The sequence below is a fragment of the Engraulis encrasicolus genome, chromosome 18 (assembly GCF_034702125.1).
Source record: "Engraulis encrasicolus isolate BLACKSEA-1 chromosome 18, IST_EnEncr_1.0, whole genome shotgun sequence".
In the NCBI taxonomy this organism is placed as follows: Eukaryota; Metazoa; Chordata; class Actinopteri; order Clupeiformes; family Engraulidae; genus Engraulis; species Engraulis encrasicolus.
Window position 1 is genome coordinate 23,865,005 of NC_085874.1, and position 20,279 is coordinate 23,885,283.

The window sequence follows — 20,279 nt, forward strand, 5'->3', positions numbered from 1 at the left end:
CTTCATCGGAGTTGGGGTTTGTATTTCAGGGTAATAACTTATACATTGAGAAAAATATATATATTATTGTAGGCACAATGAAACCCATTCATTTTTGCACTTCGCTGTGGTGGTACTTCAACTAGTTGGCAATAACAAGCAACTTACGTCTGTGAGCCCTATCCATATAGAGATTCTCTGGCATAACAAATGTTCTTTAATAATGAAAATGATACAAGATTGTGCAAATAAGTCCTCCAGTCATATCCCAGAGGAGATTTACTTTGAAGCTGATGTACTGTACAGGGTAGGCTATGAGCTGTACTGTGGGTTGACTATTAACTGATAATAATGACTGCATTCAACGCTAGGCTACTTAATTACCGTAATTGTTTTTCTGGGTACATGTAGTTTTTCCAAAGCTCTAAAAGGACATGCTGTGTTTTACGTCATCTTGTCGATTTGATTTAATTTGTTATCATTTATGGACACAGGACATGTTGAAATAACATAAAAAATAGCATTTTGCTCATGTGCCTTTTACTGTACACATATCAAAAGGATACCACAAAAAAAGATCAATTTAGCTAGTTTTCCATTGTGGTCCTTGAAATATAAATTTGTGTAAAAGCGAGTGCAAAATTCATTTCAGTTCAGTTTCATTAGTTGTATTTCAATGAGAAGGGGGGAAAAAAACACTTATGCGGTCCGGTCGTGTTGGTTTGTGTGCCCCAGTTGTAATTAGCGCTGTTGGGAAAGGCACAAAGTCTTACCTTGGAGCCAGTCCCATACTCACGACTTGAGGGCCCCACTCCACCTCCTCCACTCACTCTGCAGAGCAGCAAAAACATTTTCTCCTCCATCTTGACCCTCTCCTGAACCCTGCGCTCTCTTTCTCCATTTTTTTGGCAGGGACGTCTCGTACACGAGTGTCACCTCCCTCCCCAGCGAGGGCCTGGAGTCGCTGCGGGAGCTCAAAGCCCAGAATGTGAGGGCCCTCAAAAAGCTGCCTCCAATCAAAACCTTCGTTCAACTGACTAGCGCCGACCTGACCTATCCCAGCCACTGCTGCGCCTTCAAGAACCTCAAGAAAAAAAGAGGGTTTGTAAAAAAAAAAAAGAACACAAATTAACTCCAGTCACACGCGCGCGCACACAAACACACAGGGCTGGATTGGCCATCTGGCATACCGGGCATTTCCCGGTGGGCCCTGCACCCTCGTGGTCCCCTATTTTCAGAAATGAAGAGTTCAGATGCAAAACCTCCTAAGTGCCTTTCCAGAAACACGTCATAATTCATATGTATGTAATACTAATCTATCAAAATTGCATATTTTTTATTTTATTTATGTAATTTAAATATTAATATGTATCATCAAGTACATGAATTTAAACCAAACCAACAATGGGGTTCCCAAAAAATATGGAAGTGCAGGTCTTCAGAAATGGAGTTAGGGTTCCTTACCATTTAGAAGATATCTTATTTACCGGAAAACCAAAGGGACAGTCAAAAACTAAATATTACTTCATTGTTCTTAATTTACTGAATATATGGCATGATATTGAAACTTATATGGGCAACTCCCTGAGACTCACTGAACAGTCTCCCATATGGAATAATCACAATCTTGTGACTGGTAACAAACCATTCACATGCAAATCATGGTTGGACAAAGGAGTCAGTCATTTAAAACACATCTTACATCTTATTTCATGTATCTTAGGTTAAGATCTGCACTTAGAGCCTATGGTGTCCCTTGGGGGGAAAACCTCACCCCTCATCCACTCCTAAAGTGTCTGTTTTCATTCTTTTATAGGTCTGTCTCACCTATATATGGGGAACTACTAGCTCACACCTGCACCACCCCCTGTCTAATTTGGGATAGAGAGTTATCCAAATATGGGTCTACTCCCAACTGGACGTGGATATGGGAGGGTATTCCTACAGTGTCTAACCCTGCTCATCAGCTAATTATTTTAAATTAATACACAGAGCCTACACCACACCTTATCTCTTACACAAAATGGGTAGAATCACAAGTCCTTTATGCACACATTGTAACACTCAACAGATAGGTACATACATGCACATGTTCTGGGAGTGTTCTCCAATATCAAGATTCTGGGACTTTATGTCTAAAACTATATCAGATGTCATCCACACAGAATGCCCTAAACACCTGATTTGTGTTTGCTGAACGACGATAACTCCTCAGACCTAAGTGTCACTCAAAGACGAACTCTGTGTGCTGGCTTGACAGCTGCCAAGAAAACCATTCTAAAACACTGGTTTAACCCTCAGCTACCCATGAACTCTGCCCGGCTTTCAGACTTTAAGACTACTGCACTACTGGAACGCTCTACAGCAAGAATGAATAAAGGCAAACCCCACACCATCTCCTCATGGGACATTGTAGTGGAAGAACTGTCTGAAATGTTGTCATTGTCTGTACCTTAATTTGTATTACTGCATCCTTTAAATAATGTTAATCACAAAAAAAGTTAGGGGGTTTTGCATCTGAACTCTTCAAATGTAAAAAAAAAATAATTAAAAAAAAATTGTAATGTTTTTTATTTTTTTTACATTTCTGAAAATAGGAGCCCACGAGAGTGCGGGGCTCACCGGTGAGTCAATTCTGTGCCGCTAATTACGAGGGGCCCTTTTAAGCCAAAAGTGTCCGGGCCCTATTTCTCCCCCAGTCCAGCCCTGCGCACACACACACTGACAGTCAGCGACAGAAGTTGGGGGCCTTGGAGGGAAACTTCTTTGCATGCGTGCTGTACTTGTCCATCTGTGTGTGCTGCCTGCGAAGAGCATAATTATGGTTCAACCCAAACATTGCCGTCACACCATGTGGACTTTGGCACCAATTAAATCAATACATTTTTGCTTTGGTCTTTTCCCTTGACTGTTCATTAATTGCATGTCACAGGGCTGCTATGTCAAGACAATACAGAAGATTAATTGACCTGAAAATACTGTAATGCATGCGTTGTGTTGCATTGCTGGTGACCAAAAAGGCCCGACCAGGAGTTGTGGACTTTGCATAGTACATGACCACATCATGCCACAACCATGTGTGCTTTTAATCTATTATGTTGCTGTCCACTTTTCCTCTTCCCTCCACGGCAGATATCTTGAATACTTCATTTGCAACTTGACCTTAGCCGAGCTGCATCGCAAGAGATCTGTGGCGCCATTGCTCAATCCAACGGTCACAGATCGCATCGACAATGGTGACGTGGAGAGTCGGCGTGAAGGCAGCATCTTCAGGGATGCCGGCGACTATCGCGAGTTCCAACTCAGCCCCCACTACCACTCCTACTACTTTGGCGGACAGCACGAGGAGGACGTGGGATTCGGAGAGACACTGAAGAACCCCCAGGCAAAGATTTTTTAGATTGCTGGATGTAAAATAGAATGGAAGTCTACAATAGAATGTGAGGTGTATTTTGTTTTGACAGGAGCGCACAAGGAAAGCTAGGAAGTGAAGGGGAGAGAGAGCTGGGGAAAGTCTAGGATACGAGTCCCCATGGGCATGCAAGCTCATCAGGCCTGGACTGGTAATCTGGCATAGTCTGCAGAGCATTTCCCGTAGGGCAGACAGTCCTCAGGGGCCAATGCTGTCCTTTTTTTTGCGGGGGGAGGGGGGGGGGTGAGCTTACACAACTGGCATCCATGGTGGTTATAGGCATACCGGTATGTTCAAGGTTCTTTCATTATTTGGTACCCTATATGAACAGTTGAGTATGTAACTTTTTAGCAATTTATTTTTGAAATTGATGCTGCCTATTCACAAATGTCATCTTTTACAACCACTACGAATTGTATGCTGTACTCATTATGACTTGGAAATGGACACTTTTCATACATGAATAGGTGAATATTCTCCATGCCTGACATTTTGAATTACCAGTAATAGGCATATGTGTCTGTAAGTTTAGTGTATTTTGGTCAGACCAGTAAATATTAGTTTATAGTTTATATTACATAATATAAAATATTATATAATATAAAAATCAAGTGTGAATGAGCAGCATGCATTTTGAAAAGAAAATACAAAAATTCCACACTAGACAAACTTAAGGCTTTGCATAACAAGTGTCAGCTTAGTGTGAAAATAAAAATGTCAATGATATAATAACAATAATAGTAATGTTTCTCTGCTCCCTGAAACGTATATTGTGTGGGCAGCATCTAATTTCAGAATGAGCAGCAGGCATTCTGAAAAGAAAAGACTGTATACAAAGGAGACAATCTGCACACTTCAGGTCTTTTTTTGTGCAAAGAAGCTTTACTTGACTTGCAAAGCTTTTGGTCTTTAAACCTTCATCAGGCAGAGTGCATACAAACAATGCTTGTGGTTAATATACTTAACTTATACTAAACTATACTTAATATAGTGGCACTTGTGGTGCAGCACTCTGAGTCAGTGAAGCATTCTTGGAAATGTAGTGTAATAATAATAATAATAATAATAATAATAATAGTGATGTTTCTCTGCTCCCTGATACGTATATTGTGTGGGCCGCATCTAATTTCAGAATGAGCAGAATGCATTCTGAAAAGAAAAGACTAAAAATGCACACTAGACATATATATTTGCATAAAATTGTCCACTTGCAAAAAATCCACCTAAGTGTAATAATAATACAAATAGTAATAGTGATGTTTCTCTGCTCCCTGATCCGTATATTGTATGGGCTGCAGGAGGACCAAAGCAGCTTCTTCCTCAAGAGCGGCTACGATTACGTGATGTGCGAGGACGGCGAGGAGGTGGACTGCCGGCCCGTGCCGGACGAGTTCAACCCGTGCGAGGACATCATGAGCATGGGCTTCCTGCGCGTGTCCGTGTGGTTCGTCAGCCTGCTGGCCGTGCTGGGCAACCTGCTGGTGCTGCTGGTGCTGCTGAGCAGCCGCTACAAGCTGTCGGTGTCGCGCTTCCTCATGTGCCACCTGGCCTTCGCCGACCTGTGCATGGGCGTCTACCTGCTGCTGATCGCCTCCATGGACCTGCACACGAGCGCGGAGTACCACAACCACGCCATCGACTGGCAGACGGGCCCTGGCTGCGGCCTGGCCGGCTTCTTCACCGTCTTCGCCAGCGAGCTGTCGGTCTACACGCTGACCGCCATCACCCTGGAGCGCTGGCACGCCATCACCTTCGCCATGCGGCTGGACCGCAAGCTGCGGCTGTCGCACGCGGCCGGCGTGATGCTGGTGGGGTGGCTGCTCTGCCTGCTGCTCGCACTGCTCCCCCTGCTGGGCGTCAGCAGCTACAACAAGGTGAGCAGTCAATACTTCTAAGTCTTTAGCTTTCTTTGGTTTCAGACATGCTTTAAACCCTCAATGCATGCCATACCTCCAGTGGCACGCTGTAATAGTCATTGAAAAGTTAACTACCATAGTACTACAATACTATGACATAGCACAGGGCCTTTAGTAATGCACTACGACTTGGTCATTGCCATTCTGGTAGCAGCAAATGTATAACGCCGTGTCTTAACGGGTTAAAATCCATGTCAACATCTATGCGACCCTCTGATGAAGATGGAAGTTACACCGTCAAAACATGTCAGGTAAAGGATAAAACCTTTTTACAAGTCTGAAACAAAATAAAGCTTAAAGTGATACTGTCCCATTTTTGGAAATGAGCTTATTTTACACCTCCCCTTGAGCTATATAATAGGGTTTTACCGTTCTCCTATACTTTCAACCATTCTCTGGGTATGGCAGTGCAAATTTGACCTCCAAGCTAGCAGTTTACATTGAGTCTTATGAGGCCAGTTAGCCGCCAGCTGGTCTCATAGGATTCAATGTTAACTGCTAGCATGGAGGTAAAATTTGCACTGCCCTACCCAGAAAACGGTTAAAAGTATAGGAGAACGGTAAAAACCTATTATATAGCTCAAGGGGAGATGTAAAATAAGCTAATTTCCAAAAATGGGACAGTATCACTTTAAGTCCTGAATGAATAAGTAGACATAATGGCTACACATTACTTGACACTGGCGTCATATGCATGACACCACAGTGTCATGACACAGTCATGAATGAGTCATAAACACTATGGCAATGTCATAAAGGTTTTACGGTCATGGAAAGTTGGCATTGTTTGGACTGTCTTTACCAAAACCGAATATCTCTCAATGGTCATAAAATGTTTATGGCATTGACATAATGTCATGACACGTCCATGTCTGTGTTATGACACTGTTATGACATGTCATACTTATGATGGCAGCACCAAGTAAGGTGTTACCGACTTAACAAACATAATGCATCTGTTAAAGCGGCGCTATGTAGGATTAAAAGTTGAATTAATCACTGTCCCGAGTCAGACGATGCTTATTTGAGTCATTAGTAAGTGAACGATTCTCTCGAGCACTTTGACAATCCGTCCGCCGAGAACCCCACATGTAACGTTGGACAGAGCGGTCCGCTAAGAGTGTCGTGGGAAACACTTTTCTTACGAAAAATCGCTTTACATACCATATTCAGATTTGTATCAACATTCTCATGGCGAGCTTATTTAAACAGCATAATCCTACTTTGTGCCCCTTTAAAGGTGAGCATCTGCCTGCCCATGGACACGCAGACGCGGGTGGACCAGGTCTACATCGTCTCGGTGCTGGTGCTCAACATCCTGGCCTTCCTGGTGGTCTGCACCTGCTACGTCAAGATCTACTGCGCGGTGCACAACCCCCACTGCCCGTCGCCGTCGGCCAGCAAGGACACCAACATCGCCAAGCGCATGGCCGTGCTCATCTTCACCGACTTCCTGTGCATGGCGCCCATCTCCTTCTACGCCATGTCGGCGGCGCTGGACCACCCGCTCATCACCGTCTCGCACTCAAAGATCCTGCTGGTGCTCTTCTACCCGCTCAACTCCTGCGCCAACCCCTTCCTCTACGCCATCTTCACCAAGGCCTTCCACGGCGACGTCTTCATCCTGCTGAACAGGGTGGGCCTGTGCGAGCGCCGGGCGCAGCTGTTCCGCGGCCAGGCCGTATCCTCCAAGGGCAGCTGTGGTGGTGGTGGTGGTGGTGCTAGCGGTGGTGGTGCTAGTGCTAGCGGAGGTGGTAGTGCTAGCGGAGGTGGTGCTAGTGCTAGCGGTGGTGGTGCTAGTGGTGGTGGTGGTGGAGGAGGTGGTGGTGCGAGTGGTGGTGTTGGTGGTGGGCAAAGCAGCGGTCTTCGGGATAAGACAGATCCAGAGGACATGCCCATCCACTTGCATGTCTACTTGCCCCCGACACAGCTCATTACAGCCATGGGCGGGAGTACGGAGTGCAGTATACCTGAAGCCACTCAAAGACATGAGAGCAGTGCCTAGCACTAGCCACGCACGGTGACATCTGTCTAAACGCAGGTAAATTTTACCCACTGACGTGTAAACATGTAAAACTGTGTTTCTAGCACAAGGGTGTTAAGTGGTTACGTGTGTCAGAGGGAAGCCACTTTTCCTCTTGCTTGTTGTTCATTCCCAATCTACGACAACTAGACCAAGACAGTAGTAGGTCAGGGCTGTGTTTCCCAAAAACCTTTAAGTAGTACTTAAGCCTAAGTAGTATTTAAGGTGATATTGTCCCATTTTTGGAAATAAGCTTATTTTACACCTCCCCTTGAGTTAAATAATAGGGTTTTACGGTTTTCCTGTACTTTCAACCGTTTTATGGCTATGGCAGTGCAAATTTTACCTCCAAGCTAGCAGTTAACATTGAGTCCTATTAGACCAGTTAGCCGCCAGCTGGTCTCATATGACTCAATGTTAACTGCTAGCATGAAGGTAAAATCTGCACTGCCATACCCAGAGAACGGTTAAACCAGGGGTCCCCAAACTTTTTTTCTCTGGGGGCCACATTATCGTTCCTGACTGTGATCAGGGGCCGGGATCAATCGTGTGGGCTTTATACTAGGCCACTGCCTGTTATAGCCATAATTTCTAGCACAAAATAGTTCAGCATTACAAGTGATTTGCAAAAGAAGTGAGTACTTCACATGTTTTTCAATTTGAAATACCACAGTTATTCGTTTTAATTTCTAATAACCACGTACAAATTGAAAAGAAAGGTTAGAAAAATATGGTGATTGACAGTTTATGAGTGATAGGCCTACAATAGAAATGCTAGGCCTGTTTACATTACAGTGAGATAGGCCTATTATATTACACAGAGAGAAACTATCAAAGAAACTTCTGGTGATTCACACTTGGTTAGTGAAAATGAAACTGTAGGAAAAAATATATATATATTTTATCATAATTTTTTTCTGTGAGGATTGCTTCTTTGGGCCAGTTCAAATGGTGAGGTGCAGAGAGGTGGAGGGTCGGTCAAAGGGTCTTGGCGGGCCGTATCCGGCCCCCGGGCCTTAGTTTGGGGACCCCTGGGTTAAACGTACAGGAGAACGGTAAAACCCTTTTATTTAACTCAAGGGGAGGTGTCAAATAAGCTTATTTCCAAAAATGGGACAGTATCACTTTAAGTATGAGGTGGCTCCTAGGCAATATACCACATAACTAAAAGATTATGCATGCAATACTTTTATAAGCCTACATACAATATTTTTCCTCGCACATGAAAATAAAATGGTTGCGCCAAGTGCATGTGCGAGGTAAAATAGTGCATGTATAAACTTGTTTAAATTTCTGATATATTGCCTAGGATGCCCCTCATACTTAAGTAGCCTACTACTTAGGCTTAAGTACTTCTTAAGAGTTTTTGGGAAACACTGCCCAGAGTGTTAGCATAACAAAACATTACTAATGATGATTGTACATAGTAGGAAAAAAGTTAGTATGTTTGTAAATCAGTGGGCTGTGTTTGTTATGTTTATTACTTTTATTACATTGGATAGTATGACATAGCTGTTGTGTGATGGCTCATTTAATTTATTTAAAGCATTCCTATCAAACAGGATTATATTGATACAGGTTTGTGTAGTTCGTCTGAATTGAGACTTTAAGACAAAAAAATATAGATGTAAACTGGTGTACTTCAATGTGGAATTGACTTTTGAATGTTGTAGAAGGCAGTGTTTCACCGGATGTTTTAGCTTTCAAGATGAAAAAAAGACAACTATCCACCCACAGACTTGCTGGACAGATGGTTGCTACATTGCGCATAAAAATAGTTTCAGAATTCTGTGACTTTAAAGGCTGGTAACTAGAGGTGATACTGCCATTGCATACAAGTACTTACTCATGTAAATAGCCACCATGACAACCTGAACATAATTAAATGTAGTGTTTCAATGTTTCTTTTCGGCTATGGGATCATTGTTGTCTGCTCTGTGTTCTTGGTGCGTTTGCCATTATGACTTTCTCATTTTGGTTCCGGGAATTAAAGGTGCCCTGTGTAGGATGGTGGTCATAGTAGGTATTGCAACTACAGGTATGTTGGACATTGAAAGGGTGTTGCCTATTATAAAATGTAATCTTTTCATGAATAGCTACTAAATAATAAAGGAATATTTACTAGTTCAGTACAGTATGTTCTAGTAAGTTCAGTTGTTTTTGCAGCGAAAAATGTGTATTTCTGGAAATGTATGGAAAGTGCAATATTCCTGGTCATAATGTATACTTAGAATTTGATGGTGGCGGTAAGTATTTGTGTGAAAAATGTAACATTTGTGAATGGGCCAGCATGAATTCTGGAAATAAAAAACTAAAACTATGACACAGTGCACCTTTAAATGTTATATTGACGTAGCCACTGCAGGTGTTTCTAGAGAGAAGGACATGCTTGCATAATACCCATACACGTGTACATGTGTAGTGTATAGGCCTACATGTCTATGATGACACCTTGAAAAACACGGCATATGTTTACTTTTCCTGTGGTGAATTTCTAATAAAAAATATAACGATACTGTATCAATGGACAAAACATTTGGAGTATTGACCCATTTCACGTCATCACAGACTGCGCATGCATTGTTGACTTGCTGACACACACACAAACAAACAGACAGTGCAGACCCTAAGGAAGAAGACCTGCCGTCCCGAAGCGTGTCACTGATTCTTGAAAGTTTGGACAAAAACATGTCCCAGCAATAAAACTGCCAATTCTGTTGAAAATCAATTACATTTTCATGAACAAAATGAATCCAGGTAATGACCAAGGGGTCTATTGCACAAATGTATAGATATTTTAAGTGTAATTTTATTACTTTTATGGCTATAAACCTGCCCACACACTGTAAAAACAGCTGCCCCAAAGACAGACATCATCATTTCAATTGACTAAAAATAAAAAATAAATTCACCGATGGAATTGAATATTTTCACCATGATGTGGAAGAATGATTGAAGTAGTTGTACAGAACTGCACAAAATGACTTTAAAACAATATTTACGATTATTTTCTGATTGCTCAAAATGTGTCCAGCATATTCCTCACCACCGTCAATTTTTTTTAAAAAAGACAAGGTATGCACAAGGTCATTGTCATTACTGAGGACCCCTTTTCAAAATGTTAGCTCTACTGCAAACTTCACCATCACTGAAGCTCCTGTAAGTTTGCTATTTTCTCCTCAATTTGTTAATTTGTTTGGACACTAGTACTGTCCCAGCCATAAACTGTCAACACTGTCGGGGGTTTTAATAGTAATATATTACATTAATGTTAATTAATATATACTTTTTCAGAAGACGTATGAAGCACCTAAGAAACGGAGCAAAAACGAAATGGTTAATGTGAACAAACTATGCATAATATGTAAAAGAGTAGTTTTTGTCTCCCACTGATGACCCGCATTTGTCAGATGTCACAACCACCAGATTTTGTTCTATAGCTCGTCATCTTGTTCCATATTTTACTAAATTGTGCTGGTTAATGAAACATTACCTGACATATTAGTAATAATTATGATCCAAAATTATACTCTAGCCTCCACTGAGGTACATTTGGAGGGGTTTTGTCACCACCAAGTGATATCTGATGGAAGTTTTTTTCTTAAAGTCATTCTTCACTTTAATACAGTAAACATATATATTTTTACTTCTAATTCAATCTGACGCTGTTGACAAAACCAATTAAGAGCCTACTTTATGAAAAATGTAAAACATTGGGAGCTTGGCCAATACATTGCTGCCATAAGAACTTCATCTATGATAACATACCTCTTTATTTTGGAATTGAACAACTTTTTTCTTTCAAAATTGAAACCTGTTTTTGCCATATTCTCAAGAATCAGTGGTGTATGTTAGAGATCCTGAAAAATACACTTGTTACGCTATTCCAGGGGTACTCTGGAATAGCGTAACAAGTTTGTTTTTTTTTAAATTTCAAAATGATCCGAGGGCCAAAAATAGATGCCGCTATTTGAGTATGGGGGCGCTATTCCAAGGGAAGAGGGTGTTACAGAACCAAACGTACGGTAGGAGATCTTTGTGGTTATAAGAAATTAATCGTACCGACTGGACTGAGGATACCATCAGGAATGCCAGTGTCTGTGGCGCCCACTTCATATCTGAAGTTATAGTGACCATCCAGTTTTTTATTTTGGAAACCTGGCTAGTTTCTTTACAAATGTGCGGTACATTGCAGATTTCGCTCCAACAATGCATGCGCAGCCCGATTACATCACGTGTACAAACAGTAAAGGGGTCTGTAATGAAGGGTAGGGGTCGCAAAAATATTCTCTGGTTCAAAAGAGAGAACCAGCAGAAAATGTTTGGGAACCTCTGTCCTCAGTCTGCCGAGTCAAATGCCTCTTTTCCATTGACAGTTTTCTGGTAGGCCTACAGCTCAACAAAGTTCGACTCGGCCGCCACTTTTTGCTTTATGATTGAGCTGTGTGGTGCCTATTCAAAAAGTGATGGCTGAGTCGCGCTGTATCGAGCTGTACCAGAAAGCATGCAGTGGAGAAGAGGCATAAGAAACAAATGGTAAAACTGAAATACATTTGGTATTTCCATAACATATAGGCTAATAGTGAAAGTTCATATTTTAAGTAGGGCCTACATTCTCATATAGTAGTAGGCACAGATCATATTTCTATTCCACGATATCCAACATTTCAATTTAAAAGGTACTGGGACAGAAAAATCTGGATATTCCCAGCCTTTGCACATAATCTGAAATGCAGGCACGGCCTGGCATGTGAATACAAGTGTTTTTATATGAATCATGATCTCTGAGTCATAACCTTTGTCCGATTTAATTTTACATTAAAAAGCACATATCACATTCCATAAATTAATCAGACATTAGCTAACATAGCAAGTCTAGCTCACTCCTCTCTTTCTCACTCTATTCTAAAAATAACAAAGACAGAACTAATACAGGTGGGAATTTTCAAAGCATTTTTTAGAATTACATCTTAACAAGGACCGGGTCAAGTTTCAAAAGTAAATACACCGTCATATTTTGAATATTGGTATTTTTTCCTGTGCAATTAGGCGCAGGTAAGATAAAGAAAACATATTCCTTTGCGTTTTCCTTCCGACCGTGGAATGTGATGGGTTCTCCAGCTGAGTGCTGGTATTATTTTCCCTTCAACGGATGTGGGTGATCAAAAGAATCAAAGACGACACAGCCTTTCTCACTTTGGACCAGACTTAGGCTACACACACACACACACACACACACACACACACACACACACACACACACACACACACACACACACACACACACACACACATTTATCCACAGCTCACACGTTCAGCCATTTAGACACATGGCTTGGAGACACATGAATAACTGGAGATCATCAATGGGAGAACGCCTACAGTAAAAATAACCAAACATCTGTTCAGGGAAATTCAAACGAGTACTTCTGGGAAAGTAGAAGTTATTTTGTCCTTTTTAATCTTCATTTGGAGTTTTAAAACTTTTTTTTTACTGCTTTACTGAAGGTTTTAAAAATCTCTCGAAAGACAGCGCAAAGTTAAAATACTTTTCCGTTTCTGTAGACATTCACAACTGATTTGAAAGAATAATAATAATAAAAAATCAAAGTGGCCTACATGACAGTTAAAATGAAAATTTGCTCACTATTCAGCACAATATTTACAAGCGTCTAGGAACTCAAGACGGTAAAATAAAAGCTGTGGTTTCTTTGGTAATGCAGGTCAAATGCTCAATCGTTCTCTGGACCACTCCTGCGCTGCGGTGATGTCTTCACTGTTGTGTGCAGGGCCGCTGACAGCTTTGACCAGGCCTGGGACAAAGTCATCCGAAAGCCCCCCCCCCCCCACCCTGTACACACAATGTAGTGGGGCTCGAGGACCCAATTCTGACACCCAACCCCACCCCTACCACATGCTCCATGGGCCCCGGACAACTGACCACCCACCGTCCCCTAGCCTGTCGCTGTCGGCTTCCCTGCTTGTGTGTGTGTGTGGCTCCCAGCCCTCTCCCAGCCCAGCTCCCATTCCACTTGTGCTATTGCAAAATAAACCTGAATCAGAGACTGGTCCAGTAAAACAGGCCGGGCCCTGAGAAGTTCCGCAAGGATCCTGCTGATGGATCGATTTTCTGGGAGAGAAAATACAGGGCAAACAAACGAAATAATTAACGTGATGGCACAGGCTCTGGCTCGGGCTCAGGCTCGGGTGGGTGAGAAACCACACCACACCGCACTGCTTGAGTTGAGCTCCTCCACTCATGGAGCTTCACGCTCTGACTGCCAGGACTCAAGTAGTACCCATAATCCCCATCTGTGCTCAGGATTCCTCTCGTTTCTCCCGCATGCACCTTCCTTGACGACTAGAGGAGTCAAGTGTGTGTGCGCAACGCGTGTGCTCAATCGTTCTCTGGACTTGAAGACCACTCCTGCGGTGGTGTCTTCATTCTGGCGTGCAGGCTAGGGGCACTGACAGCTTAGGCAAGGGCCTGGGACAAAGTCCTCTGAAAGGCCACACTATACATAACAGTGTAGTCATCAGAACTCTATTCTGGGGCTCTTCCCTCCCTGGTCTCAGGACAACTGACCTGTTTGTCCACTACCCTGGCATCAGGGGTGGAACTAAAGGGGGGGGGGGGGCATTTGCCCCGGGGCCCTCCTATATTGGTGGTGGGGGCCCTATTGTCACAGTGATAGGCTGTATGAGGGGCCCTATAAGTGTCTTGCCCTCGGGCCCTGTGTGCAATTGTTCCGTCACTGCCTGACACTCCCTGCTGGGGCCTCTAAGTACCGTAAGTAAGGCTGCGATGCAGTTGTAGCAGACAGTTCCAACCTAACTCAACACCCAAACACTCTCTCTCTCTCTCTCTCTCCCTTACTCTCTTCCCCTTTCATCTCAGCAGAATATGGGGTCTGTATAGACCAAGAGCAAGGCCTCCAATCGAGAAGAGAGGAGAAGAAGAGAGGAGAGGAGAGGAGAGGAGAGGAGAGGAGAGGAAAGGAGAGGAAAGGAAAGGAAAGGAAAGGAAAGGAGAGGAGAGGAGAGGAGAGGAGAGGAGAGGAAAGGAGGCCCAGTTCAAATTGCTGCAGTGCGTGCTTCATCAGTAGACAGGAATAGTGCACTTCTCAAAAACATCTCCAAACTCTGAACCATTCACTTAAACAGGGGGGATTAACTCAATAAGGGGCTTAAGATGCTGCAAGGCAAGCTGTGGTTATAATCAAGACCCCCACCCAGAACATGCATACGCACATGCACATGCTACACATACGTACGTACAGGCATGAAGATACGCATGCAGATACACACACACACACACAGGACCGCTGACAGCTTTGTCTGGGCACGGGACAAAGACATATGAAAGGGCTCCAAACCCAATACATACAATGTAATGAGGATCCAATTCTGGGCCCCCTCTTTCCCTTGGCCCAGGACAAGTGAGCCCTTTGTCCCCCCCTGTCGGCTTCCCTGCACACACACACGCAGTCATGACTTGGAACATACAACCTGCAAATCCCACATGTATGGTGTGTGTTAAGTATCATTTCAAGAGGCACGGGCAGCTGGTATAAACGTGATCCTAGAGTTATGATAGGAGGCTTAAATGCGCTGCCAACAAATTACAAGAGGTGCCACACAGGGCAAGCAAACTAGGCAATTGCCTAGGGGCCCCTGCTGAAAGGGATGGCCCTGGCAATGACTGGTTATGTACCTGTAATACATGGGTTCTCACATTTTGTTTTCTTCAGGCTGTGTGACCCTGGCTGCGCACAACTCAACCTCTGATTGTAGGAAACTGCTGTTGGTCAAAACATTACTGCTGGTTGGCTGCCAGTGTCTTGCCCCTCCTCACAACACCGTGTTTATAAACAAAAAAAAAAACGTATATTTTTTTGTATTGCATTGTAAATGACAGCGATATCAAAATCTCTGAGGGGTCCCTTGACGAGAAAAAAGGAGCCCCAAAACCTTTTTTGACTAGGGCCCCTAAATACCTACCGTGTACACAGTTTCACAGAATGATCATGCCTTGATTTGACCACTATTGGCTGACACAGTTGTTGACATTGTGTTCCTAAAAGTCTTCCACTGGAGCATTATGAAGAAGTCCGATGCCCAGTCTCTGTTAGATATTGAAATACCCCCCCCCCCCCAAAAAAAACAGGTTACCTACCTACCAGATAAATTATACCAGTCACTTATCCAGTCCTTTTAATGGTGCCAACAGACTACCAGCTTTGTATCATGCATCAAATCAAGCTCGATACAAGTGATTTTCAAGGCAGTGAGGATGTGCTTTTGCCCAGTTATACAAGAATTAGTGATCAAAAGAGGTCAAATAGTGTTTGTACATCACCACGATTGTATTCTCTCATCAGTGGCCAACAAAAACGCAGCTCATTTGTGAAATAACTGATTCGTTTGTACGACTCTTAGCTGAATAATGGAAACCAAATCAAAGCTGGGGAGCCACTTTTGCCTCTTTTTCCCCCTTCGTTCAAAGCATGTGACCTTCATGTGAGTATTTCAATTTCAGACAAAGACAAGTGTCTCTGTCTCAGAGTGGCAGGAATGGAAGGAGGTCATTTGGACAAAATGAGCCAGAGGTGGATTCTTAAATGATATCTTAACATTGAATAAACATGAAAAATGTACTTGTGAGCCAGTTTTTTGACCATCTCTTTGAAAACAATGAGCCACTATGACATGGACCCTGTCAAAGAGCCATAAATCCCAACTCTGGTCTTGCAACCGTATCTCACTCATTTCGTGAAGTATTCACGAAAAAAATATATTAATTTTCGTGGTGCATTCACGTTATTGCCCGCCTTTCGTAAAGTCTTCACGAAAATAATAGATTAATTTTCACGCTGCCTATTCACTTGAATTGCCCGACTGTTGCCTACCGACCCACTAGTTTGATGCCCTTTCGGTAGCCTACCGTCACATGGTAATCAAACATTTCAAACAAGCAATTTAGGGTTAGGTTTAGGGTCAAGGTTAGGGTTAAGGTTAGGGTTAGGTTTAGGGTTAAGTAGGGTTAAGGTTAGGGTTAGGTTTAGGTTTAGGGGACATAAGGCGTAAGTACCGAAAGGGCGTCGAATTAGTGAGTCCCAAGTGTATCAGCAGTGTTCTGTCAGCACCCCCTCCCCGCCCCTGCAGACGTTTGGATAACCATAGCAGCAGTGGGGCAATTCAAGTGAATAGGCAGCGTGAAAATTAATCTATTATTTTCGTGAAGACTTTACGAAAGGCGGGCAATAACGTGAATGCACCACGAAAATTAATACAGTTGAGGACGATATTATTAGCCCCCCTCCTGAAATTAGACATATCTCTTCATTGATCATTGAGTATGATCATGATTAATAAATGTGTGTCATTCTGGAAACAAATACACCATGGAGATAGTATCCAATAAGTTAAATTTGGACTTTTCCATTTTCACAATGAGTTTAAACAAAAAAGTGTAAAAATGGCAAGGACAAAATTATTAGCCCCCTTATCATTAATAGTCAATACAGTGCCATTTATGAAGAAAAATTGACACCAGGCACTTTGATTAGTTGTTAACTATGTTGGCACATGTCCTACCAGGGATTTTGGCCCATTTTTTTCATCGCAAATAGTTAAGCTGGTCCAAATTGCATGGATGTTGAGGATGGACATTCATTTTCAGCACTCTTCAAATACTATCTAAAGGATTGAGGTCTGAACCACTCCATGACCATGGTTTTAGTATCCTTGAAGAACATTTGAACTATTTTGGATGCAAGTTTTGAGTTATTATCTTGTTGAAAGATCCAGTGAAGATCTTAGCTCCCTCTATGAGCATATTTTTGCAAGGTCACTTTCCACATTCTATCATAATTTTCAGTTTTTATGGTGCCGTACACCCAAACAAGGTTTCCTGTGGCTGAGGCTGCCACAGAATGATGCATCCACCACCATGTTTAATTGTGGAAACCATCTTATAACGATTCAAGGCCTATCCCTTTCTTCACCTGACAGAAGCATAATTCATGCATCAAAGCAGGTGCAATTGAATATCATCAGATGAAAGCAGAGATGTTCAAAACTCATTTTTAACTTTCAAATGTTCACAGGCAAAGCTCAATAACACTCTGATATGCACTGCCTTTAGTAAAGGGGTTCTTCTGTGATGATGGCCCCAAAGCCCAATATGATGACAAGCCCTAACAACTGTCTTTCTTGGTGGGGGAAAAACTCCAGGTGAGGCCAGGTCAATAACAATCATCTAGGCAGGTGTCCAATGCTTCTTTGGTCTAATGAGGCTAAGCAGTTTCCACAGTTACACATAGTGGTGGGGCATCAAGTTTAGTCTGTTATTCAGCCTCAGACACAGGGAGTCTGGGTCTGAATCTGGATTGCTGGGTCTTCCAACAACATTGTAACCCAAAGCATACATTTAGATTAGTTCAGAGGTTCTTCAAGGACACTAAAACCATGATATTGGAATCACCCGCTCATAGTCCAGTCCTCAATCCCACTGAGAGTCTGTGGTTAATGTCTATGCTCAGCATCCATGCTATTTGGACCAGCTAGAACACTTTGCAGTGAAGAAATGGGCCAAAATCCCTAGTGGGGCATGTGCCAACCTCGGTAGCAACTTATCAGAGCCTGTTGTCAGTTTTGGTTCATAAATGGCGTCATATAGACTATTAATGATCAGGGGGCTAATAATTTTGTCCTTGTCATTTTTGCCCTTTTTTGTTTAAACTCATCGTAACAACAGAAAAATCCAAATTCAACTCATTGAACATTATCTCCATCAGTGTATTTGTTTCCAGAATAACAGAAACGGTTAATAATGGTCATTTTTACTGAGAAATCAAGAGAAATGTCTAATTTCAGGAGGGGGGCTAATAATATCGTCTTCAACTGTATATTATTTTCGTGAAGACTTTACGAAAGGCGTGAGATAGGGCTCTGGTCTTGAGTAGCCGATACAGCAGGTGTGTCAAAACTCATTTTGGTTCTGGGGCGCATGCAACCCATGTGATCTCAAGTGGGCCGCACTACTAACATCATCTCAAAAAAACCCTCTTAAACCAGTGGATTAGTTTTCAGTACTATTGTCTTATCTTTTCAGTGTTTAAGTGTGTTGTATACTGTATGTAGAAAACAATGCAATACTGGTTGCCAACTGTCAATTCAAAAACGGGACAGTTCATTTTGGCGGGTGTCTGGGGGTCTTCCCCCAGAAAATGTTATATTTCTTAGATGTAATTTCCAGCATTTTAACATTCCGTGTCCCTTTCAGCTAAAATACAGAACCCATACTTTTACTTGTAAATAGGGGACAATTCCGTATTTCAAATGACAGTTGGCAACCCTATAAACTGTTTTTTTTTTCCAAGTATAGGTAGGCTTATGATCTTTATCAAATGCCTGTCACAGTATAAATTCACTATGTATAATAGATAACTGTGATGTGCGTGTGTGTGTGTGTGTGTGTGTGTGTGTGTGTGTGTGTGTGTGTGTGTGTGTGTGTGTGTGTGTGTGTGTGTGTGTGTGTGTGTGTGTGTGCGTGCGTGCGTGCGAGCGAGCGAGCGAGCGAGAATGTTTGGTCCATAGAGGTAGAAAATAACACTAGAGAGGACCCCGCCCCCCCTTTTACGGCAATCTGTAGCTGCCATTATCTGGAGGTAGATCAGAGAAATGGAAATTAACGGAGAACGAGGCTCACCTCTGTCAAAAATGGCTTAATCATGTGAAAATGTCCATCAACACACTATACAAGGACAATAGTTGAAGTGTGTTGCTAACTATGTTCATAAAATATATTATTTGATTTTTAAATGTATTTTATCGACTCATATGATTTCAGTAGATATGTAGCCTGACATTTCAAATCTGGTCTTTGATTAAAGTGTTACTTTATATTTACACAGTTTTAGTTAATTTCTTGACAGGGGTGGGCGTGTTCTCCATTGACTTGCATTGCCTGAAAGTACCTACACTACCTACGGAAGTTGGGAAGCTCCAGCTGCCATTTCCCAGTGCTGTCGCAAATTGCTGTGTCCTCTCTAGTGTTATTTTCTACCTCTATGGTTTGGTCATTTTGATCATTGGGTTAAAGTCATGCAGGACTCGATTTTCCTTTGTTGGTCTGTTGCCCCCAGTGGCAGCATTGCGCAGTTCGTTTATTTCTTTGAAATAACACAAAAAAAAACCTGACTGGTCGTATGTTTGACACCCCTCCTATACAGTCTTCCAACATATAACCCATAAGGCTTAATTAAGCAGTGCACCACCTGGTGGTCCAACCACAGTAGGAACAGGAGTAATAATAATAAAAAATAAACACCTGAGTGATGTCAGAAAAATGATACTTCTATGAATCCAGTCCTTTGTCGCACAAAGCTTTATACTTATTTTTTTGTGTTTTAGTGGCATTGCCATGCTTCTCTGATTAAGATCCTAGTTTGTGCGATACAATAATCCAGCATTTGTTAACAGCTCTGGCAACTCTCATGGCTTCCTTCTCAATTTCAAAAGCCAGAGGGCGGTGGGAGACAAACAGGTAGGTTGTCCCGACTCCCGGGACCCTATTGCATTATATGTATTGAAAGGGGGGGCCCTCCAGATGATTTTGTCCTGGGCCCGGTCAAAGCAGACAGTGGCCCTAGACATAGTGAGGGGGTTACCTTCAGTAAAGCAAATTAACTATTCACAAGATGAATCTGTGGGGTAAGATGGAGTGCTTTTCTGACAACAGACCTACCGTACAGTAGTAGTAGACCTACTCATTTCAGCAGATGTGTTCAGCTTTGCCAAACTGTTTACAAGCGGACACAGCAATACAGGTAGACACTACCCATTACACTTTGTGAAATGATTAGAAGAAAAAAAAGTGTCTAGACGCATCTTTGAGTAAAGTTACGGCAATACTTTTTTCCAAAAACAAAAATTGGATATCAAA

The 20,279-nt window shown here is 42.5% G+C and overlaps 1 protein-coding gene across 1 annotated transcript in view; it reads left to right on the forward strand.

Moving 5' to 3' along the window:
• The window catches only part of tshr (thyroid stimulating hormone receptor), a 47,432-nt gene extending 40,023 nt beyond the window's left edge, over positions 1-7,409 (forward strand). Inside the window, exons 9-13 of the mRNA XM_063222122.1 lie at positions 892-1,080; positions 3,112-3,364; positions 4,690-5,265; positions 6,548-7,118; positions 7,396-7,409. Coding sequence (XP_063078192.1) covers positions 892-1,080; positions 3,112-3,364; positions 4,690-5,265; positions 6,548-7,118; positions 7,396-7,409 — 1,603 coding nt within the window. The remainder of the gene's footprint in view (positions 1-891; positions 1,081-3,111; positions 3,365-4,689; positions 5,266-6,547; positions 7,119-7,395) is intronic.
• The last annotated feature ends 12,870 nt before the right edge of the window (positions 7,410-20,279 follow it).